The 18,507-nt window shown below is 35.8% G+C and overlaps 1 protein-coding gene across 2 annotated transcripts in view; it reads right to left on the bottom strand.

Annotated features, from left to right (window-relative positions):
• Positions 1-6,616: 6,616 nt before the first annotated feature.
• LOC140335502 (protein mono-ADP-ribosyltransferase PARP15-like) overlaps positions 6,617-18,507 on the bottom strand; it is a 14,562-nt gene continuing 2,671 nt past the window's right edge. Inside the window, exons 1-12 of one of the 2 annotated variants that reach the window (XM_072418147.1) lie at positions 18,228-18,312; positions 15,913-16,051; positions 14,817-14,879; positions 13,969-14,321; positions 12,762-12,882; positions 11,860-11,922; positions 10,809-10,985; positions 10,552-10,724; positions 10,237-10,282; positions 9,228-9,373; positions 8,545-8,719; positions 6,617-7,283 (exon numbers count right to left, since the gene is read on the bottom strand). In XM_072418147.1, the coding sequence (XP_072274248.1) occupies positions 6,991-7,283; positions 8,545-8,719; positions 9,228-9,373; positions 10,237-10,282; positions 10,552-10,724; positions 10,809-10,985; positions 11,860-11,922; positions 12,762-12,882; positions 13,969-14,321; positions 14,817-14,879; positions 15,913-16,027 (1,725 nt within the window). In that variant the 5' untranslated portion in view covers positions 16,028-16,051; positions 18,228-18,312 and the 3' untranslated portion in view covers positions 6,617-6,990. Of the gene's footprint in view, positions 7,284-8,544; positions 8,720-9,227; positions 9,374-10,236; positions 10,283-10,551; positions 10,725-10,808; positions 10,986-11,859; positions 11,923-12,761; positions 12,883-13,968; positions 14,322-14,816; positions 14,880-15,912; positions 16,052-18,227; positions 18,313-18,507 lie in introns of those variants that run through there. The other variant, XM_072418146.1, reaches the window with a different exon arrangement.

Below are 18,507 nucleotides of genomic sequence, written 5' to 3'. Positions count from 1 at the left end.
TGTTGATCAATAAATTCAATTATAGCTGTCTGATGTTCCATGAAAAATCTTCTATCCTGTGATGGCTGTCAGATGTCCCTCGAAGCTTCTCTGTTCACCTGATCTGATAAGCTGATCTCACTTGCCCCTCGCAGCTTCTGCTGTCATCCAGGCGCCTACTAGAATAAATCTAAACAGGTACAGATTCCTTTAATTCCTAATTGGCCGAGGGAGTATAAATAATAATGTTAAATGACAAGTAAGGTCAGCATATATCTAAAGCTTCATGGGATATCTCACACAAATAACCTAAGTGTCACCAGCCTGCTTGGCTGGACAGTGGGCGAGGCTGAGACACCAACCACTGGCTTCACCAATGTATCCACAAGTTGTGATGGATTTAGGAAGAGAGAAATCATAGTTGAGGATCAAGGATCGGGAACTGGAGACAGTCACGGTAGGCGTGAGAGCACAGATTGAAATCTCCTTGTTCAGGCAACTTCCTGTTGCCTGTAACTTCCTTATATAGGATGGAAGATAATATGACAGAAAATATCATGTAACAGGTAGGTATTGATACCTACCACCAGAGGGAGTGCTACAGCCGAAGTGCCTCAGATTATGGTTCCACCCCTACTAGTCTTTTGAGGCAAGACCGTTTGCAAGGGGCAGTGTGTTTTTTTTGTAAGAAAAAGGTGCCAGAACTTAGTGGTTGTACGCCCGTTTGTTTATATTTTTAACCACCTGAGAAAAGTTCGGGTTTAACACTTTTTGCAAGTGTTTTTACCCTGAACCAAGGTCGGGTTTAACGGCCAGGTGGTTAAACAACCGTCCCTCCTCAAATGTTGTCACAGGTCACGCAGCTCATGCTGCATGTGATGACACTTTCTAAGCGCTTAGGCTGCTCAGCCACTGTCCAGTATTGAAGCACACATGCACAGGCTGTATTCACAGGCTGAGCTGTCATTTTCACTGACAGCTGTTCCCCTTCCTGGACTTTTACAGACTTGAAAAATATGATGAAAATAGGTTCTGTTGAGTTCAATGAGAAAAAAAGCCCTGGCAATGGATCACATGATTTAGAGAAGGAAGACACAAGATGAAAATCAGGAGATTAATTAACAGGGCTGCTGGCTGCAGAGAGATTTAATGTAAGAGGAGCTAAAAAGAGCACAGATACACTAGACCTGCAGGGATCTGTGACAATGTGGTCCTATTTAGTATTTTGTGCATATCTCCTTTGAGATATAATTTTTTTAAAAATGTATACCCCTAGACAAGTGTTACCTTTCCTGTTGGCTCCAATGCATGATACCAAAATTTAGAAATTTAAAAATTCAAATAAAGAATTAGAAATATTTAATTAGAAAGTCAAATCTCCCAATTTTTACCCAAATGTTGAGGCAGTGAAAACACTCAATTTTACTCATCCTCGGAATACAGCTCATTCTTTTATAGATATATTTGCACATATGTGACAATTTTTTATTGAGATTGTTAGGGGGTAAATATGTCATTAGTTTGTCTGTGTGTGCATCTGTATGTCTTTCTGGTATGCTTTCATTTTCTTGCTGGCTAGCAAACCTATCTCTCTGTCCACTTTCACTTCTGCAGACAGTCTAAGCATTGTTCACACAAACATCCAGCATTATCACTTCCTGCATTACAGAGTGTGAGATACATGCAGGTGATTAACCTAGGTGAGGCAGAGCTGCAGTTAAACAAAGTGTTTTTGTTTCTTTAGTATAACTATTTTTTGATATGTATATTAAGTAGACTGTAAGCTCTTCGGTAATGAATTATGTTTCATTTGTAACATTTGTTTTGGAAATGTAAACTGTGTGTATCCCTTTAAGGTTGTGATCCTGAGTTTTGTGTACTTAAAGAAGATAATTTATTTTGCTTTATTTTTGCTCAAAATAAAAATGAGCATTGCTTTTGCCAAAAACTGAGTTTAGACTGTTTTTAACGACATATACACCCACATCTCAAAAGAGATTTTAAAAGAGCATATTAACATAACAAACAGTATAAACAAAAACGATATGGATATAGAAAGTACAACACTCATATATCAAAAACAATACAATCGACTTCATATAATTACATATAATTACTTAAATACAGGGGGGGGGGGGTAAATACTTCTCCCAATATTTTCAATTGTTATTAAATTTATAGTAAGTAAACTTACTATAAGCTAGTGTCCATTCATAGTGGTAATTGGAATGTATTTTCTGTAAAACTTCAGACAGATTTGGTGGGTCACAATGATTCCATACATGATTCCATAACTACGAACATTCTGGCTGCAATGAGAATATGGTTAACTATAACTTCATACAGGGATAATATCAATCCCCAAATTTAGCAATGCTAAAGACATACGTGACAATTTTGAACATCATTGCATTCGCACATTTATGAATATTCTGTATTATATGATCTGCCGTGTGTTTGTATATCTGTCTTATCATGTAACATAAACTCAAAGGAAAAAGCCATTAAACTGATTTATTGTGTTTATTTATTTTTTGTTTAACAAGCAAGTTCAAGTAGTTTCAAGTAGTTTCTTCAAACTAGTAGAAGAGTCCACATTTGTTGAATTGGTAAAGAATTAGAAATTACACATGTGGGTGCTTGTGTATTAATAAAGAAAATGTTTTACACTTTATGCCAGTGTCCTTGGAAATGTCTCTATTGCAGGTGCAGCAGTACCTGGGGTTATCATTCTCCCCATGTCTGGCCCACCAGTTCCTGTGTAAATACCCTCACTTCCCGTAGTACTGACAATGGTTTTACCAGATGGTAAAAGGACACAGACAGAAGTAAAAAATGTATGGGGCTTCTAGTCTCTCAACTGTATTATGCAAGTGCATTATTAGGAATCTGTCAATGTATGTAAAATTTTAATGGAATTGAATTTACTAAATGGTATGGCACTGTTTTTTGTAAAAACAGAGAGTTACAAAGATTATTATGCTGACTTTGAACGAACATGAAATAATGTATTAAGTGTATGATGGATAAATGTAAGATCCTGCAGCACTTAAACTAATACTGACAATAAGACTTAGAAGCAGCCTTAGAAGTACATCTTAAAATGTGAAACCAATTGGTGCCATATCTTATTACAATAGACATTTGGTGTGTGTGATACACTTAAAAGAGTGCAAAAAATAAAGAAAGAGTCGAAATACTGTCCAAGAATGACTATCCAGGCGACAATCTGGATACTAGGTGGAATGATCAATGACACTAGTTTGTTAGTTTTTTCCACCTGAAAGAAAAGCCCCAATGGATAACCAAAGAGGAGTGGACTCCTATTTGCCCAGCCTGTGATTACATATCGTGTATCTATGGGATAAAAAAAAAGAAGAGGAGGGAGGGAAAGCGACATTTAGGAAAGGCACTATATTGTAAACGTCAGCATCCCACGTGGGGACCCCACTTGCGGCTCGGTAGAGGCAGCAGCAGGACATGATTTATTAGAGGAATATACTGATCTCAACCTCCCTTTTCTGGAGACCTGGCTACTCTCGATGGGAAACATTGAATAAAGCAAGTGAGTTGTTTTGCTTAAAGATGCGGGGGCAATTTTCATACAAGATGTCCTTTTAGGTCAGTTTTTTATACTTTGTAGAAACCTAGGCCCTGATTTATCAATGAAATGTGCGTACCCGAGTCGGGCCCGAGTTCTAGTGAACTCGCCTGTCAGTTTCCTGCAAAGATCTCGAATACGCCAATTAAGGCGATTAATTTTCAGCTGGGTGATTCAGGAGCAGATGTTAAACTCAATGGTGGGGTGATAGCAATTTATGTTCTGTGCGCATCTCCAGTCCATTTTACATGTCAGTTTGAATCTTTAACGCTTGATGTTTTTTTGTGTAAGTGCTACTTTTTATGTTACATTCTACTCAATCACAAACTTGCTTCATTTATAGTTACATTTGTTACACTTGTTTTAATACTTTTCTTTTGGTTGCAACATTGCAAACTAATTTTTATCAAGCTGGGTATATACTAAGTGGCACTTTCAAATATGTCATCACACAATAGTATGAGTGTAAAAAAATAGGTGAACAAACATATGTGACCTGATTAAAATTTCATTCTAGTTTGACTTTAGGGAAATCAAATATTTTAGTAAAGGATTCTAGGCAAACATGTTATAATACATGTATTAAGGAACATTTAATGATTTCACTTGTGTGTGTATGTCAAAATACATTTACCTGTATACAAATACATATGCATTTTAATTACCGGTAGTACTATTTTAACTGGACTGGTTTGTGGTGGTGGTGGTGGTGGTGGGGGGGGGTTAATAAGATAAGTTTGCTTGGATGGTATGCATTGATGTGACTTTGTAATCCTCATGATTGCTAGTTTCATATGTTGCTGCAATGTTATTGTGCCTGGTTTGTAATGCCAGTTTCTGTTGTTTAGCAATTCTTCAGCAATGTTTTGTCATTTTTTCCACAAGTATTGAATACAAATGTCTGCATGGTTTCCACTCCAAAGTGCTACTTGACCCCTCTTGTTGCCTTTGTCCCATTGTCACTTATTGGTATTTGAATGTATTATGTACATAGTCCTTTTCTGAATAAATTGTCATGGTTTTCATTTCTTTGTTTTAATAGTCTGACATTTTCACTCACATTGATTTGCCCCCACATAACTCCTCTGTTCATTAGTGGTAGTGTTATAGGTTTGTTGTCATTGTGCTGTGCTGCATCTTCTTAGCCCTATTGTATACAAGCACACTCCCACTTGCTGTCCAAACTGGTTGTCAATTAGTTGTCCACTGAGTTGCATACCTATTCTAACACACCTGATGGTAATGGAAGGAGGTCCAGGTTGCCAAGCACAACATCAAAGCACATTGATTGCCAAGGTCACAAGCAGGGTCTCACACTCTTAGAAATGAACAGATGTTGTCTTGTTGCTTAACTTAACCCCCCTAGCGTTCTAATTCTGTCATTTTTTTATGCAAAAAGTGATCCTATTTTTTTTGCGTAGAAATTTTTGTTTATATTGTGGGCCTGTGATTCTTAGGATTAACTCCCGGGTATAATTATTATATTTATTTATTATATTAGAATCATAATTTATAAAATAATACATAATTATAAATCATTATTATAAAAAATAATGAAACATTAGCCCAAAACAATGTAATTTAATGCATACATACAGGTTTTGCTTTATGTGCACTCATGTCTATACATACATGAGTGCATATGAAGCAAAACAAGCAATATACACAAAAAAATACAAACTTACCTGAATGAGAACTGTGCAAAAGTGCGGTGCATTTTTCAACTGTGCGCACAAGTATGAGCTGCACACTCCTGAAGTTTGGCACACAACTATGCGCATCAAACAACTGAGTTTTAACAAGACAATGGTGCTGTTTTTAGCCTTTCAAATATATCAGAGAAATGAACAGCTTAAAAATAATCACAATTGACTTTTTAAACTGTGTGTCCTGGGATATTGGAAAGGAGATCACATAAGAAACGACAACATTTTGCAAACAACTTTATTCAAAAGAAACATTTGCTAAAAGGTCACAACAAAATATAAAAAAACATAAAAACAATAAAAACACACATATATCACATCACTAATTTTACACTAAATGACAAAAAATTAAAAAGAACAAATAAAACACATGTAAACCCACACTTCCATGTAAAGCCAAAAAAGTTCAAAAATGGCCCAACAAATATTCAAAATATACTTACCAAACCAATATGCAATGTTGGCCTATCAAGGGTGGAAAACTGGATTAGAAAATATTTTTGCAGGACAAACATTTCAAAGTGGTAATAAAGGCAGAATTTTGCAATCAAACAATATGGCCACAAACACAATAACATTACAATAACATTGACTTCAAAATTGCAAAATGTGCAAGGTAATTGATATGGTGTACTGGTCCCTCTTCCTTATGAGTAATATGGGATGATGTAACCCTTGGAAATTTAATGCTGATTGAATGTCTATTTTAACCTATTAGACAACCAATCTTTATGGTTAGAAATAAAGTTCTAAGACGCTGCTGCTTTTGCCGGTCCTCATCTGTTCCAGAAATATTTTGTTCCTTTATGTTGCACATTTTTTCAATGTTTTAATGTAAATGTTTTTATAATAAATCTAATAAAAGTTATAGTATTTTGTACAAATGTATACAAATTTGTTGAGTTAATGAGGGTTGGCCCTAAAAGTCCCCTTACTGAGGTAACCCTCAGGTTCTCCTTTTTTTTGAGGAAAGTAATGGAGCCTGGGATAGCAGTAAAAACCTGCCAGGTTTGCAAAGTTTACAAGTATGCAATACTACAAAACGTTTTGGCAAGACTTCCAGGTTAAGCCCATATTTCTGTCAGTTACCTACAGATCACATTTGTTCATATTGCTCCCTCCTGTGTATTGTTTTCTGTGACTCAAATCAATGTATTTTTCAGGATTTTTTTTATGATAAAAATCCTCCTGAACATGCTGGCTGCACTCTGCTTAAGCAACTCAATGGGCTGAATAGAGATTTTCCAGTGCAAAAAATCTAGACAATTTTTATTCCTTCATGTGGCAGTGTGAACACATAATATCACAGGTAAGAAACTGAAAACAAAAATTTTTGGAAGAAAGTTTTAATAAAAAAACATTTATAAAGAACATTAATAAAGAACATTTTGATTTATACCATTTTTTCACAAATAGGAAAGTGGCAGTAAATGTAAAGTATGTGCTCTCAGACATCATTAAACCTATTAATGGCGAGCCTGGTGTAATAGTTTTAGATTTAAGTGAAGCTTGGTAGAGTAATTTTATGAAATCCAGGAGAACCTAAGGCAGTTTTATAGGCAGGTCCAATGTAATAGTTTTAGATTTAACTCAAGTTTGGAAGGGTCCTTCCATCAGGGACCACAAAAAGAACTTAAGGCAGTTTTATTGACAAGCCAGGTGTAACAGTTTGAGAAATTTCCATTGGCAAGTATCTCAGAATCACTAGCAGGATTTAAAGGTGATCAGGTATTCTGGGTAGGCATAATCATCGTGAAACACAACAAAATATGTTGTATTTTGTATATTGTCTGTTACAGAATCATAGCGGTCACTGCTGTGGTCATTGTTAAGGTGGGGAGGCTCTTTTAACTGGTGGCTTCCTTGACAATATTTTCCAGTTATCACTGCAGCCTGGTAAACGTACTTGTGCCCATTACCGTCAGGAGTAGAATAAGTATCATTACAGGAGTAATTTGACTTTACAGCAAAGTATGTGCCATATCCTTTTGCTGTTCCTGTAAGAGCAATGCAAAATACATCTGTCAAACTAGATAATATGATTTATTTATTCTATATACTTTAAATGTGTATCTAAACCAAAGGAAAAAAAATGTATTTAATTGCATCTTAGCTGCAAGGGTGCATCAGTGACAGATTCACGGACAGCCTGTAGACCTGAATCGAGGAGGATCGCCACTCAGCATGGAAGATGGAGCTAATAAGAAGGAATAAGAGGAAGAATAGGGGGAGACTGTGCAGTACAGCACAATGTACCCGTCGGAGAGACGGTCGTAAGTGCAAGCCACCAGAATGCAGTTAGTTCGGTAAATAAGTAAAGGTGTATGTCCATAATTGCTAATAAATCAATGAATCAATCTATTGGTATAAAGTATCATGTTTGACAAAGAGTTTAAACTCAAAATGACAAAATATGCCAAGCATGTGTATCCTCAGTCTTCCTTCCTATATAGTCCTTTGTCTATATATAATGTTATGCTAGTGTCCCTCCAGCATTTTGTTATAAAAAATAACATGAAATTGCATTCAGAGTATATACAACCTCATTTTCTCATCCTATTCAGACTGGGTCCAACTTTCCGCACATTTCAAAAATCCCTTAAAATGCATTTTTTTAAACTTATCTACCTGTCTTCTTCTGTTTCCTAAACCCTCACTACTCACCCACCATTCCATATCCCCCTCGTATTGTGTGCTGCTTCCCTCACCTCTTAGATTGTAAGCTCTTTTGAGGAGGGTCCTCTCCTCCTCAAAAGTCCTCCTGTGTCATTGTCCCTAATAATTTAATAAAGCTCTCCAAGGCTGGATAGGTTCCCCTTTATCGGTAAAAATGTGTGATCCAGGAAACCTGGAATGGATTTCTTAATTAATTTACTATTTGTTAGCAAATGTTTTCAATCCTGGACCAGATCCATTCCAGCATCACCAGCTTCACTGATAAGTGTATCCGCTCCAGCCTTGGAGAGCTTTATTAAATCAGGCCTATTGCAACTGTCTATTATTGTCAACCTCTTTGCAATGTACAGTGCTGCGTAAGTACAGTTCAATAATAAAATATTTAAGGCATTATCTAAAATTTAAAACAAACAGCTAAATGTACTGCTAACATTTCTAAATGTGTACTGTTTTGCCTGCAAAGTATTTGTAATTTTTTTGTAGCCATTTTTGTGATGCACACAACTCTGGGACTTCCTGGTTACCAGTAGACCAGAATTAGACCTTGTGACTTTTGTGTCTCATCTTAAATTATTCTCTTACCATGCACTCCACAATAACTGCGGTTAAAGCCTCTGTGGTTAATGTTTTTAATGTTGTCAAATGCTGTGCCATGGTAAAGATGACGTATGTTCCGCTTTCCTGGGTTTTTTTGATCCACTGCCATTTTATTAATCCAGAAGCTCTGCCACAGTCTCAAGTGCTGAATCCTAATGATCTACACAAACACAAGAAAAAAAGAATAATTTGTTTGATTAAAAGCCATCATCGCCTGGGGTCATAATAAATAATTTTTGTGCTGCATTTCAATGCATGTGGGCACTGGAGATACTGAACAAGGACAGCCAGAAGTCCCCCCACATACGCCTATCTAAGATAACACACAATGTAGATAGATCACAGATGCATCCCTTGTTCTCATTCTTGGTAGATTGTTTTCTACACATTCTCTAGAAATGGGCAAGTCCATTTTAAATCCACATTTAGCATTTTTTTTATCATATTGAGCTTTGCCGATTTAGAATGAATGGGGGAAACTGTGGAGCTGTGCAGGCTAACAAGGTGCCAGCTGTTGGGAGATGCATAAGAGCCATGTTTAATGGTGCTCACAGTTTTTTTTTTATTTGTGCCAACTTTTTGACTGCTATTTTGGAGCAGAGAAGTATACATAGTCACAGCTTGACTTAAATGATAACATCAGACCAGCAAGAATCAACATAAATAACCTTCAGGACTTGAAATGAGCCTGGGGTTGATGTTGTAATGAAGTCATTTTTGACTTTTTGGTATTCTGCTGAATCTTCTTTTAAAGTCACTTCCAAAACTTCTGTAGTTCCAATATTTTTCCATGTTAACGGGTATTGAATTTTGACTGAAACAGAAAAAAATGGCAGATGTTCACTGAACATAATATATAGGATCATTATCACATGAATAAAACATTAGTGTACCCAGGAGCATGTGTTTCATTTCATATTTTCCTCATGTGCTGTTGGCATTTACTTGACATCAATTTAAAATGCTTCTGAGGTGTTTCAGAATTCAATGAGTGGAGCTGACCTCCTCTGACTCACATTAGACCTGCAAACTCTAATACTGCTATGTAGAAACAAAAGATAAAAGGCCAGTTTACTTAAAAAGGGTGTTTTGGCTATAGGTAGATTCTGTTGGACCAAACTAGATTGGCTCCCTTTATCTTTCACCAGTATAATCACCCTGTTACAACTCATCATCTAGGTTGAGAATAGACAGATTTATTTTATATTTCATTTAAATTGCATAAATGTAAACGTCGTTGGAATTTTTTTTTTTATATATACAAAGAGAATGTATGTGTTTTGATTATTGTTATATGCATGTAAGTATAATATAGAAGGTGTTGGTGAGGAAGAACAAAAGGAACCTTTTCTTTTCTTTTGTGATTGGTGGCACTAGCAGATCAAAGTATTCTTTTGTTTGTTCTACAAATTATTGTAATAACACAAACAAGGACAGTGATGATGATACTGGAAGCACAGATTACAAACTCAAAAGGGATTTGGCCTCCAGCAGCCAGCTAGAAATAAAAAGCCACACACAGATGAACCAATTCTTTCATCAGAATTGTATGTATATCCATCATTTGACTAGCACTGTGACAGCATTTGCAGGTCGATTTTGGGGGATCTAAGGCTGTCTTTTTTCTAGTTCATTGTGATTTTCATTGTTTAGTGTTACATACTTTTAAATACATACCCTGTGCTTGAATTGCTGCTAAAATCCTTTCCTCCCGTTGCGCTTCCTGAAAATATAAAACTTTTAGGTTGGATATTTATATATTTAGTCTTCAATATCTTTATTCATTTGTTGAATATTTAAATAGATTCTACATATATATCAGCACTGGAACATACTATTCCTCAACCAAGCTCTCACAGTGAAGAGATGTTAATACTAACTACATGCCAAAGGAAGGACATATTTCTATATCTTCTGTATCTTTCATATACCTGAGATCTAGGTACATAAATATAAAGCTTTCAGTAATAATGATATTAAAGTGATTATTACCTGAATCTCAGTGCTTTGGGCTTGGAAAACCTTTAGGAAGGTCTTATAAATGTTTTCCTGAATGACGATTATGCTAATCCTTTCCAACGTTGGAACCAGTGCCTCCAGTAAGTAATTTAAAATGCTGTTTAATATTGCTCTAATGGATGCTTCGGGGTTAATGTGAGCCATACCTTAGAATATATCAGTAATAATATTATTGAAAAGCAGTTCACAATCTTCTTTATATTTTCCTTTTAAACAATTGTTTAACCTACCTGTTCCAATCGCTGGCAGGGCCAAACTGGTGAACTTTCTCTCATGGCATTTAAGCAGAATCCTGTCTATAGAGGGTTCATAGGCTGGGACTGTTGTGGGTCCAATAATGTGCATAATATGTTTAGCTTTAAGATTCCCACCACTGGTCACTACAACATCCTCATTATCCAACACTCCTGGGGAAAAAAGAACACCCCATCAACACAAATAAAGTAAATATAAAAAATTGCATGCATTCATCTTGCAATTCCATCAGTTTTAAACAAAACCTTAGCCATGGTTTTCTAATATATACAGTTTCATAGAGGGATCATAGCCAGGGCTGTAATTAAAGAGGGAAGCACGGATCCAATTGTTCCCCTTTTGTTCACCACAGGAACTTTCTGGGTAATTTTAGTGATAGCAATTTAGAGAAAGGGTTGCAGGAGTCAAAAGGCTCTTTATATATCAGGACACTATCTCTCCTTTCTCTATTCTGCCAGTCTGTACAAAATATATTAAATATAAGTGAAACAATATAATAAAATTTAATTTCAGATAGGCAGTAGTAAAAGGCATTCTCATGGAGCACCTGGCAGTTGGCACCTAGCCAAATGTTTGGCAGCCCCAGTTGCTATGCCTAGGTATTTCAATATTTGGCAGCTGGTAGCACTTAACTGCTTACTACCTCCAACATTGGTTCCTTGTGGATGGCTGTGTTTGAGACACCATGGGCTTGATTTATTAATGACTAGAGAATATAGACTATCATGGGAGAACCTGGCTGATCCAGCAATATATGTAGAGTTTTGCTGTGCTGGCTTTTCATGGCTTTTTCTGCCCATGTAAACTTAGCCAAAGCAGACTGTGCATGCACCAATAGCAGACTCTGGCAGTTGTTGTACTGTTTGCTAGTACTACACATGCTAGAAAAGTTTTTATTAAAAGACTTAGTGAATTTTTTTATTAGGGTATAGAATAGGCACAAATAATTAGGAACCTTAAAAATCTGTGATTACTGTACACCTCTAATATTTTTTAGATATTAGGTAACGTATGACTTGGATTTACCGATCCTTTGGCATTCTTCTTTAACTGTGTCACCAGCAGCAGACAAAATAGCTCCAGAAACACCTACAAATTGCAATACAAGATATATAAGATCCAGGAATATTCTTAATTAATGTACCATCAAAATCTTTAGGAAAGTTTTTGAATGAGCTAAGGTGTAGTTTTTGCAAAATATCAGTATAGCATATAGCATCTCCCTGTAACCCTAAGACTATCTTTTCCTGTAACCCCAACAACTCTCCCTATAACCCTAACAATAACAACTTGTATTAATCTGCAAGCAGCAGCCCTTGGTTCATAGATCATGTCAGGTTAGACTTGTTTGATCTAAAAGTAAAGGAAACTTTAAGCTGCTGGATAATTATCTAGATGGCTGTCTATGTAAAATTTCCCTGAGTGTCAGAGCAACAATTCTGCTGCCTGCATACCTGGCCCCAAACTCAGAGCCTTCAGCCTGTCTATATCAGTCAGTCTTACTTTATGACACTGTCTGAATAATCCTCTGAAACCTAATCTATTCAACTATAATCATCTGCTATCTAGGATTAATAGCTGGGAAGTTTAACCATGGGACGTTTTACAAAAACAACTGGCTTGCATGCTTGTCAGCTACCAACACTGGTCCGTCCCTGAGCTGAACCTTGAGGAAATGTTCTGTGCAACTCAAGACAAACACAATCCTTCCCTTCTCCCTAACATAAACCCTAATTTTCTTGATATATCAATTCCTTGTTTCCAAACACACCTCTGCCATACCAGGATCCTCTTTGTGAAACACCAACCATTCGTTCACCAAAAAATATCAGCTTTGGGATACCAGCTCCAAAATGTACTGGTCTATATTGTACATACTGAATAATAATAATAAATCATATATTAAGTTCTACTATATATATATTTACCATGAGACTGGTTTAATCTTTGATTTGTAAGGTTTAAAATGCAGTCCACAGCTTGATCTGTAATGTCTCCTTTTATTAACTCAATTGTTTTCCCAAATGCCGTAAAGTGAGGGTAATTTGTCTAAATTACAAAGAAAATGCAAAAAGTAAACATATGTCATTAAAACTGGCAAAAAAGTGATGTTTCTCTATGATTGCTTGCATGAAATTGAAACTTTTTCTTTAGTGACTATGTAAACAAAGTCTCTACTAACATAATAAAATCTTCAATATTAAATAACAAAAAACTTTTATTGTATTACAAAAATTGGATTTGCAAATGAAGGTGTTACTGTGTGCCATAGTTTTTTTATTAACTAATCAAATATAGTCTTTGCAAATATATCAATATTTATTGGAACATACAAGTCAGAATTCAATCTTACACTAATTTGATCTATTTATAATGAATCATGTGGCCATCTACTTTTTGAGTTCATTGCAAGGCCCCTAAACATAGAATTGTCTATAACATTTCTAGGAAGGTCAGGGGGACCTGTGAAAACATGTTCAAAATAAATTAAAAAAACATTTTTAAAATCATGTTAAAATATAGTAAAAGTATCTGGCTGGTTAGATTCCAAAGGCTTGGCATGACCAAATGAAGAAGGGTGGCCCCCCTTTTTGGCCAGCTTTGCCTGGAAAAGGGTCTGGGTTAAAATATGAATGATTAAATTACATTTTTTTTAAATTTTTTATATCATTATATATTGCTTTACAGTTAACACAATAAGTCAATAGCCAGAACCTTGCTAGCTATATTTCAACTTTGTTTTACAGAAAAACTGCTTTTTTCATTTTCTGTTTTCTTGCTGCAGGATATGTTCTCATAGTTCCCTCTAACTACACTTTCTTTATCAACCAGCAAGCTTTATTAATCAGAACTACAGTGCATGGTACCGCAGCAAAGCATCATTGTTTAACAGTGCTGTGTCCTTCCCTAGTCCGAACTGATATTGTTAGAGGACCCACTGATATGAGAGGTCTACAGGAGGCAAGTACAAAGACAAAGATACATTTTAGTATTTTTTGTTAGCATACACAAATTTGACCTTTTGTATCAACCAACAATTACACTTAACTAGGTAGCAACATTCAAAAACCAATTTTGCATACAGTATGATTCAAATGTGAAATAATAGTATGATTACTGAATCCTTTTGTTTACCTGGTAGTTTTGGAAAAACTTTAGGTATTCCTTATAAACTTTCCGATCTCTAACAACGATGACTATCTTTGAGATGATGGTGTTTATAGATGGATCGGTCATGTAGTCTTCAATTCCCTTTACAATTGATTTAATGGAGGCCTGGGCATTAAGATTATTTTCAGAATCTGTATCGTCGTCAGTTCCAAGAGCTGGGAAGCTAACCGATGTCATGTTGTACAGGTCACAAGACATCAGGGTGTTTCTCACCAAATTTACAATGTTCTCTGCTCCTAAATTTATCAGATGAATTATTCTTAGGCACTCTAGATTTCCAGCTACAGTAACAACATGTCCTTCATTGGGTAATTTGCCTAAAAGTATAAGGAAAGATTAATTATTTTACCTTCTCTGGGCAATAAAAACATTGTACTGTTTAACCTTTATTATTTATGGAAGCAATTGACAATCTTTCCAGCTGACTGCTCTTGGGGTCAATGATCAACTGGAAAGGTCTGATAATATTATCATTAATTTACATAACAGCAACATAATACACAACCCTTTAACATGATTCGTGGTCCATATCACTAACTGTCCCTTGCTGTTTTCTTTTGGAGACCCCATCCCCTCCGAAGAACAAAACAGACACTCTCACTGGAAATTAACTTTAACCATCATTTACATCAACAATTACCCTGTATGAGTGCCTTTATGGGGTCATGGAAAATCATGGAAAATAGGGTTAAAGGAAATCTTCAATTCCTCAATATATATAGATATTCCTAAATATCTGGTGATTATATCAATTTATTTTCCTTTTTTATCAGTGTGTTAACTGAAAGTTAATGATTATGACTTTTCCATACTTAAACGTGCACATTCTGTCTTCACAGTGTCCCCCGCCGCAGCCAGAATATTTTTGCTTACACCTTCAAAATACAAAAAAAAATGTATAAATAGTACATAAAAGATGTCTTCAAATTTTGAATTTTAAAAGCTGAACTCCAGGCAGATATTAAAAGTGTTGGTTAATGCCATATTGTATTAATATAAAAGTGTTTAAAGTCTTGGAAGTTCCTGGATCTTTTTTATATATCATGTAATTGCCAACAAAGCAATACCTATTGTCTGGTTAGGCTTAAGATTTTTTTTTGACCAAGCTGTCCTGCAGTGGAGGTCAGGGAGGGGTTTTTGGTTCACAAAACTGACTGAACAATATTATAAGTTTTAACAGGTAGCAGTTATTATATACTCACTGTGGCGGTTTAGTAACTTGTCTGGAATTTAGCTTTAACCACAAGAAATAATCTGTAGTGAGGAAGGTTTAGAACAGTGTTGGTGACATTTCTGATATAGGGGGTCCCAGGTGTGGTCCCTAACATCACCCACAAGCTGCAAATTGTATGCACTAGAGAAAAATTCAGCTACTGCAGACATGGTACAAAAGATGGTCAAAGACTGCAGACATGCTGTAGGAGATTATCAGAGACCATAAAAAGTCTTTAAATGTTGCTGAAGACTAAAACATACCTAAAGGAGACAGTCATAGACTAAAGAAACATGACAACAGCTGACATACATTGCAGCGCTTCGCAATGCAAACTAACACACCACTGTGCAATAAAGTGCACTGCAAATCAAAAAAAGCACAATATACAAAATATTTGGCTGCATATCTATTTTTTTTACATTTGTAAACATTCAGAAATCAAAATGACAGATGATTTTTAATAAATGAGGGAATGTTAGTTTTTGTACAATTAGCAACCACCTCTCTTTGATGCCCTATGCCTTTTATTGGTTAAAATATTACCCATGAAGTTTACTTTTACCAATATTAGTAAAATAGGGAATCATTATCTACTTTACAGGAATGTACTTTTTTCCCTGCTGAGATCACCTCTTTACCAGTCATCCTTGTAAACATTCCAAAAAAACAAGAAGCGTTCTGCAATGTCTTACCAACGTTTTGATCCAGTGTTGCATTTGTTGGGTTTACTATGGCATCTGTGTTTTCAAGTGTGATGTCACCGTATTTCAGCTGCACGGATGTGTCACAAACCACCACCTCACACATGATGGCTTTGTATACAACAACACACTGAAAGAGTGAAAATTTATACATTTTGTGATCTTGTGAAAGTTGGTACATCATACATCAAGAAACATTAATATGCATAAAGGGTTAGTTCACATAAAATAGATATTATTATTTATCAGCTTTTATTAGATATTTCACAATTAAATAGTTATATAATTTGTAGGGCAGAAAAATGTTCCTCAAATTTAGATTATAGAATTTTTTTGTTAATTTGTTTTTGATAGAATGAGGAAGAGCCCTTAATTGGGTTTCTCCTTCTAGGTTTGTCCTGGTGACCATTGTTTCAAGGATAGAAATTGAGGGTAATGCAAGATTTTACCACTGTTACCATAAAAGAACTTGAAGAAAAATCTTTCAGTTGGTACACATGTTTGTTCAGTTTTGTGAGACTTCCATTGTTGGGCCAGATTATTATTGGTACCAACATGACTGGAGAATATACACTTTCATCAGTAAAGCTGAGCAATCCAGCAAACCTGAAATGGATTTCTTAAAAGTCATCTTCTGTTTGTTAGCAAATGTTTCCAATCCTGAACCAGATCGATTCCTGGTTTGCTGGATCACCCAGCTTCACTGATGAATGTGTATCTTCTCCAGTCATGGAGAGCTTTAATAAATCAGGGCCTGCCTGTTTTGTGACTGATTGAGTGCCACAAACTTAGATTCGCCTTTCTTCCATTGGCTGAGTTTAATTCAGCAAGGAGTGCTCCCTGATAACCAGCACTCAATAGCTGTGCTCTCTCACATTTACTATGACAACACAATTGTGTCGGCTCTGTCCACTGTAAGCAGATATTGCTCCCATTAGTTGCTGGTTGTTAGGGAATACAGCAGCTGATTTACATTAGCATGTTGTATTGGTGGGGGGGGGGAGTTTGTGGTGTTTGATTGGGTTGGTTGGTGGGTACACAGCTGCCAAATAAATGGCATTCAGGAGATATCGATCATATACCTGGTGGTGTATTTATTGAGCTGTGTATGACCACCTTTATCCTCAAAGGTGCTCCCATCTTTGGCACCACCAAGAGTCAACATCAGACAAAACTAATGAAAATAAATCATGAATCATCATAAAATGTTATAAAGATATATATTATCATATTCATAAAATACATAACAATGATGGGTACATTTATAAACAATTATCATAATGATGCACATGTGTAGAGCTCAATGCAAATTACCAGGGAAACGCAATCAGACAGGTAACGGTATTTTATTGCAGAAGAGATGTCAGCAATAAAACCTTCTGCAATAAAGGACCTGTCTGATCACATGTTTTTTTAGTTTATAGATATAGTTCTTTAAATGTACTGTGTTATTAAGTAGACATGGCTGGATGTACTGGGCAGTGTATTACATACAAAGTGTTAATTCTGTGTAAATTACTGTAATAATGTTCCTTCATTTAAGGTACACAGAGAGTGCACCTCTATTAGCCAGTGGCTGTATACCGCTAAATGTTTACATTCCTACATAAGACCAATCATGACTAGTTCTCTTTTTAATGAAGATTCCAAATATTATCCATCTACTCAGCATATGCATCAGTGTTATCTCTCTATGTATGTGAAAATGCTATTATTACACACCTAATTGATTACCTATTAGTAACAAATATTTATTATTCCAGTGCTTTACAATTTATGAAAATCTAAATAAAGGTTTACTTTCTAGGGAATTCCCAGCAGCCCGTATCTGAAACATGCTTGAATGGAAATTTTTCTTTTGTACATATACTAGAGGTGATATCACCCTCTTGTCTACAGTGCGATAAGACAACTGGGGGTGTGATAAAGGTAAGGTAAGCAACGTGTAAGGGAAATTCTAAACTGATCCAGAATGATTACGCAGTGGGGATGGTGCATTAAACTAGAGGAGAAAAGGAAATGAGCACAAATTTGTTGTTGGTATAGCAAGTGATCGGAGTTAATTTTATATATATTTTTTCATTTTTTCAGTAGGAATAATAATTAGAATTCTAATTGCTTGCCATGGGCGAAAACTCTATATTGACAACATTATGGTAATTTTCTTTTCTGCAGTCAATCTGTCTGGAAATTCCCCTCTGATATTTTTTTTACCCTCTTGTTTTGGACATTAAAAATGTGGCTGTGTGGAGAAGTTATGTTTCCCATACATGTATAGCAAAAACTTATCATATTTTTTTTTTTACCCTTAGAGTTTTTAGGGGTTAAAACCTCACACCAGTCAATAGGAGAAGCCATAGGGTACGCCCTTTACTTACAGACCTGTTGTTCCTAAGCAGAAACACAAACACATAATAGTGCAAAAAGCACAGCACACACAGCAGATAGTTATTTAAGAACATTTTACATGTTTGTGCAGTGTTTTAAGGCTTTCCACCAATCCACTACCGACCATGACCAGGGTAGCTCGGACCTTCTAGCCCATCCCTTATAAACACCATTGTCATAACTACCACCTACTACCAA

Source organism: Pyxicephalus adspersus, chromosome 7 (assembly GCF_032062135.1).
Source record: "Pyxicephalus adspersus chromosome 7, UCB_Pads_2.0, whole genome shotgun sequence".
In the NCBI taxonomy this organism is placed as follows: domain Eukaryota; kingdom Metazoa; phylum Chordata; class Amphibia; order Anura; family Pyxicephalidae; genus Pyxicephalus; species Pyxicephalus adspersus.
Note: the sequence above shows the minus strand (reverse complement) of the source record. Positions and strands in the feature narration are given on the sequence as shown.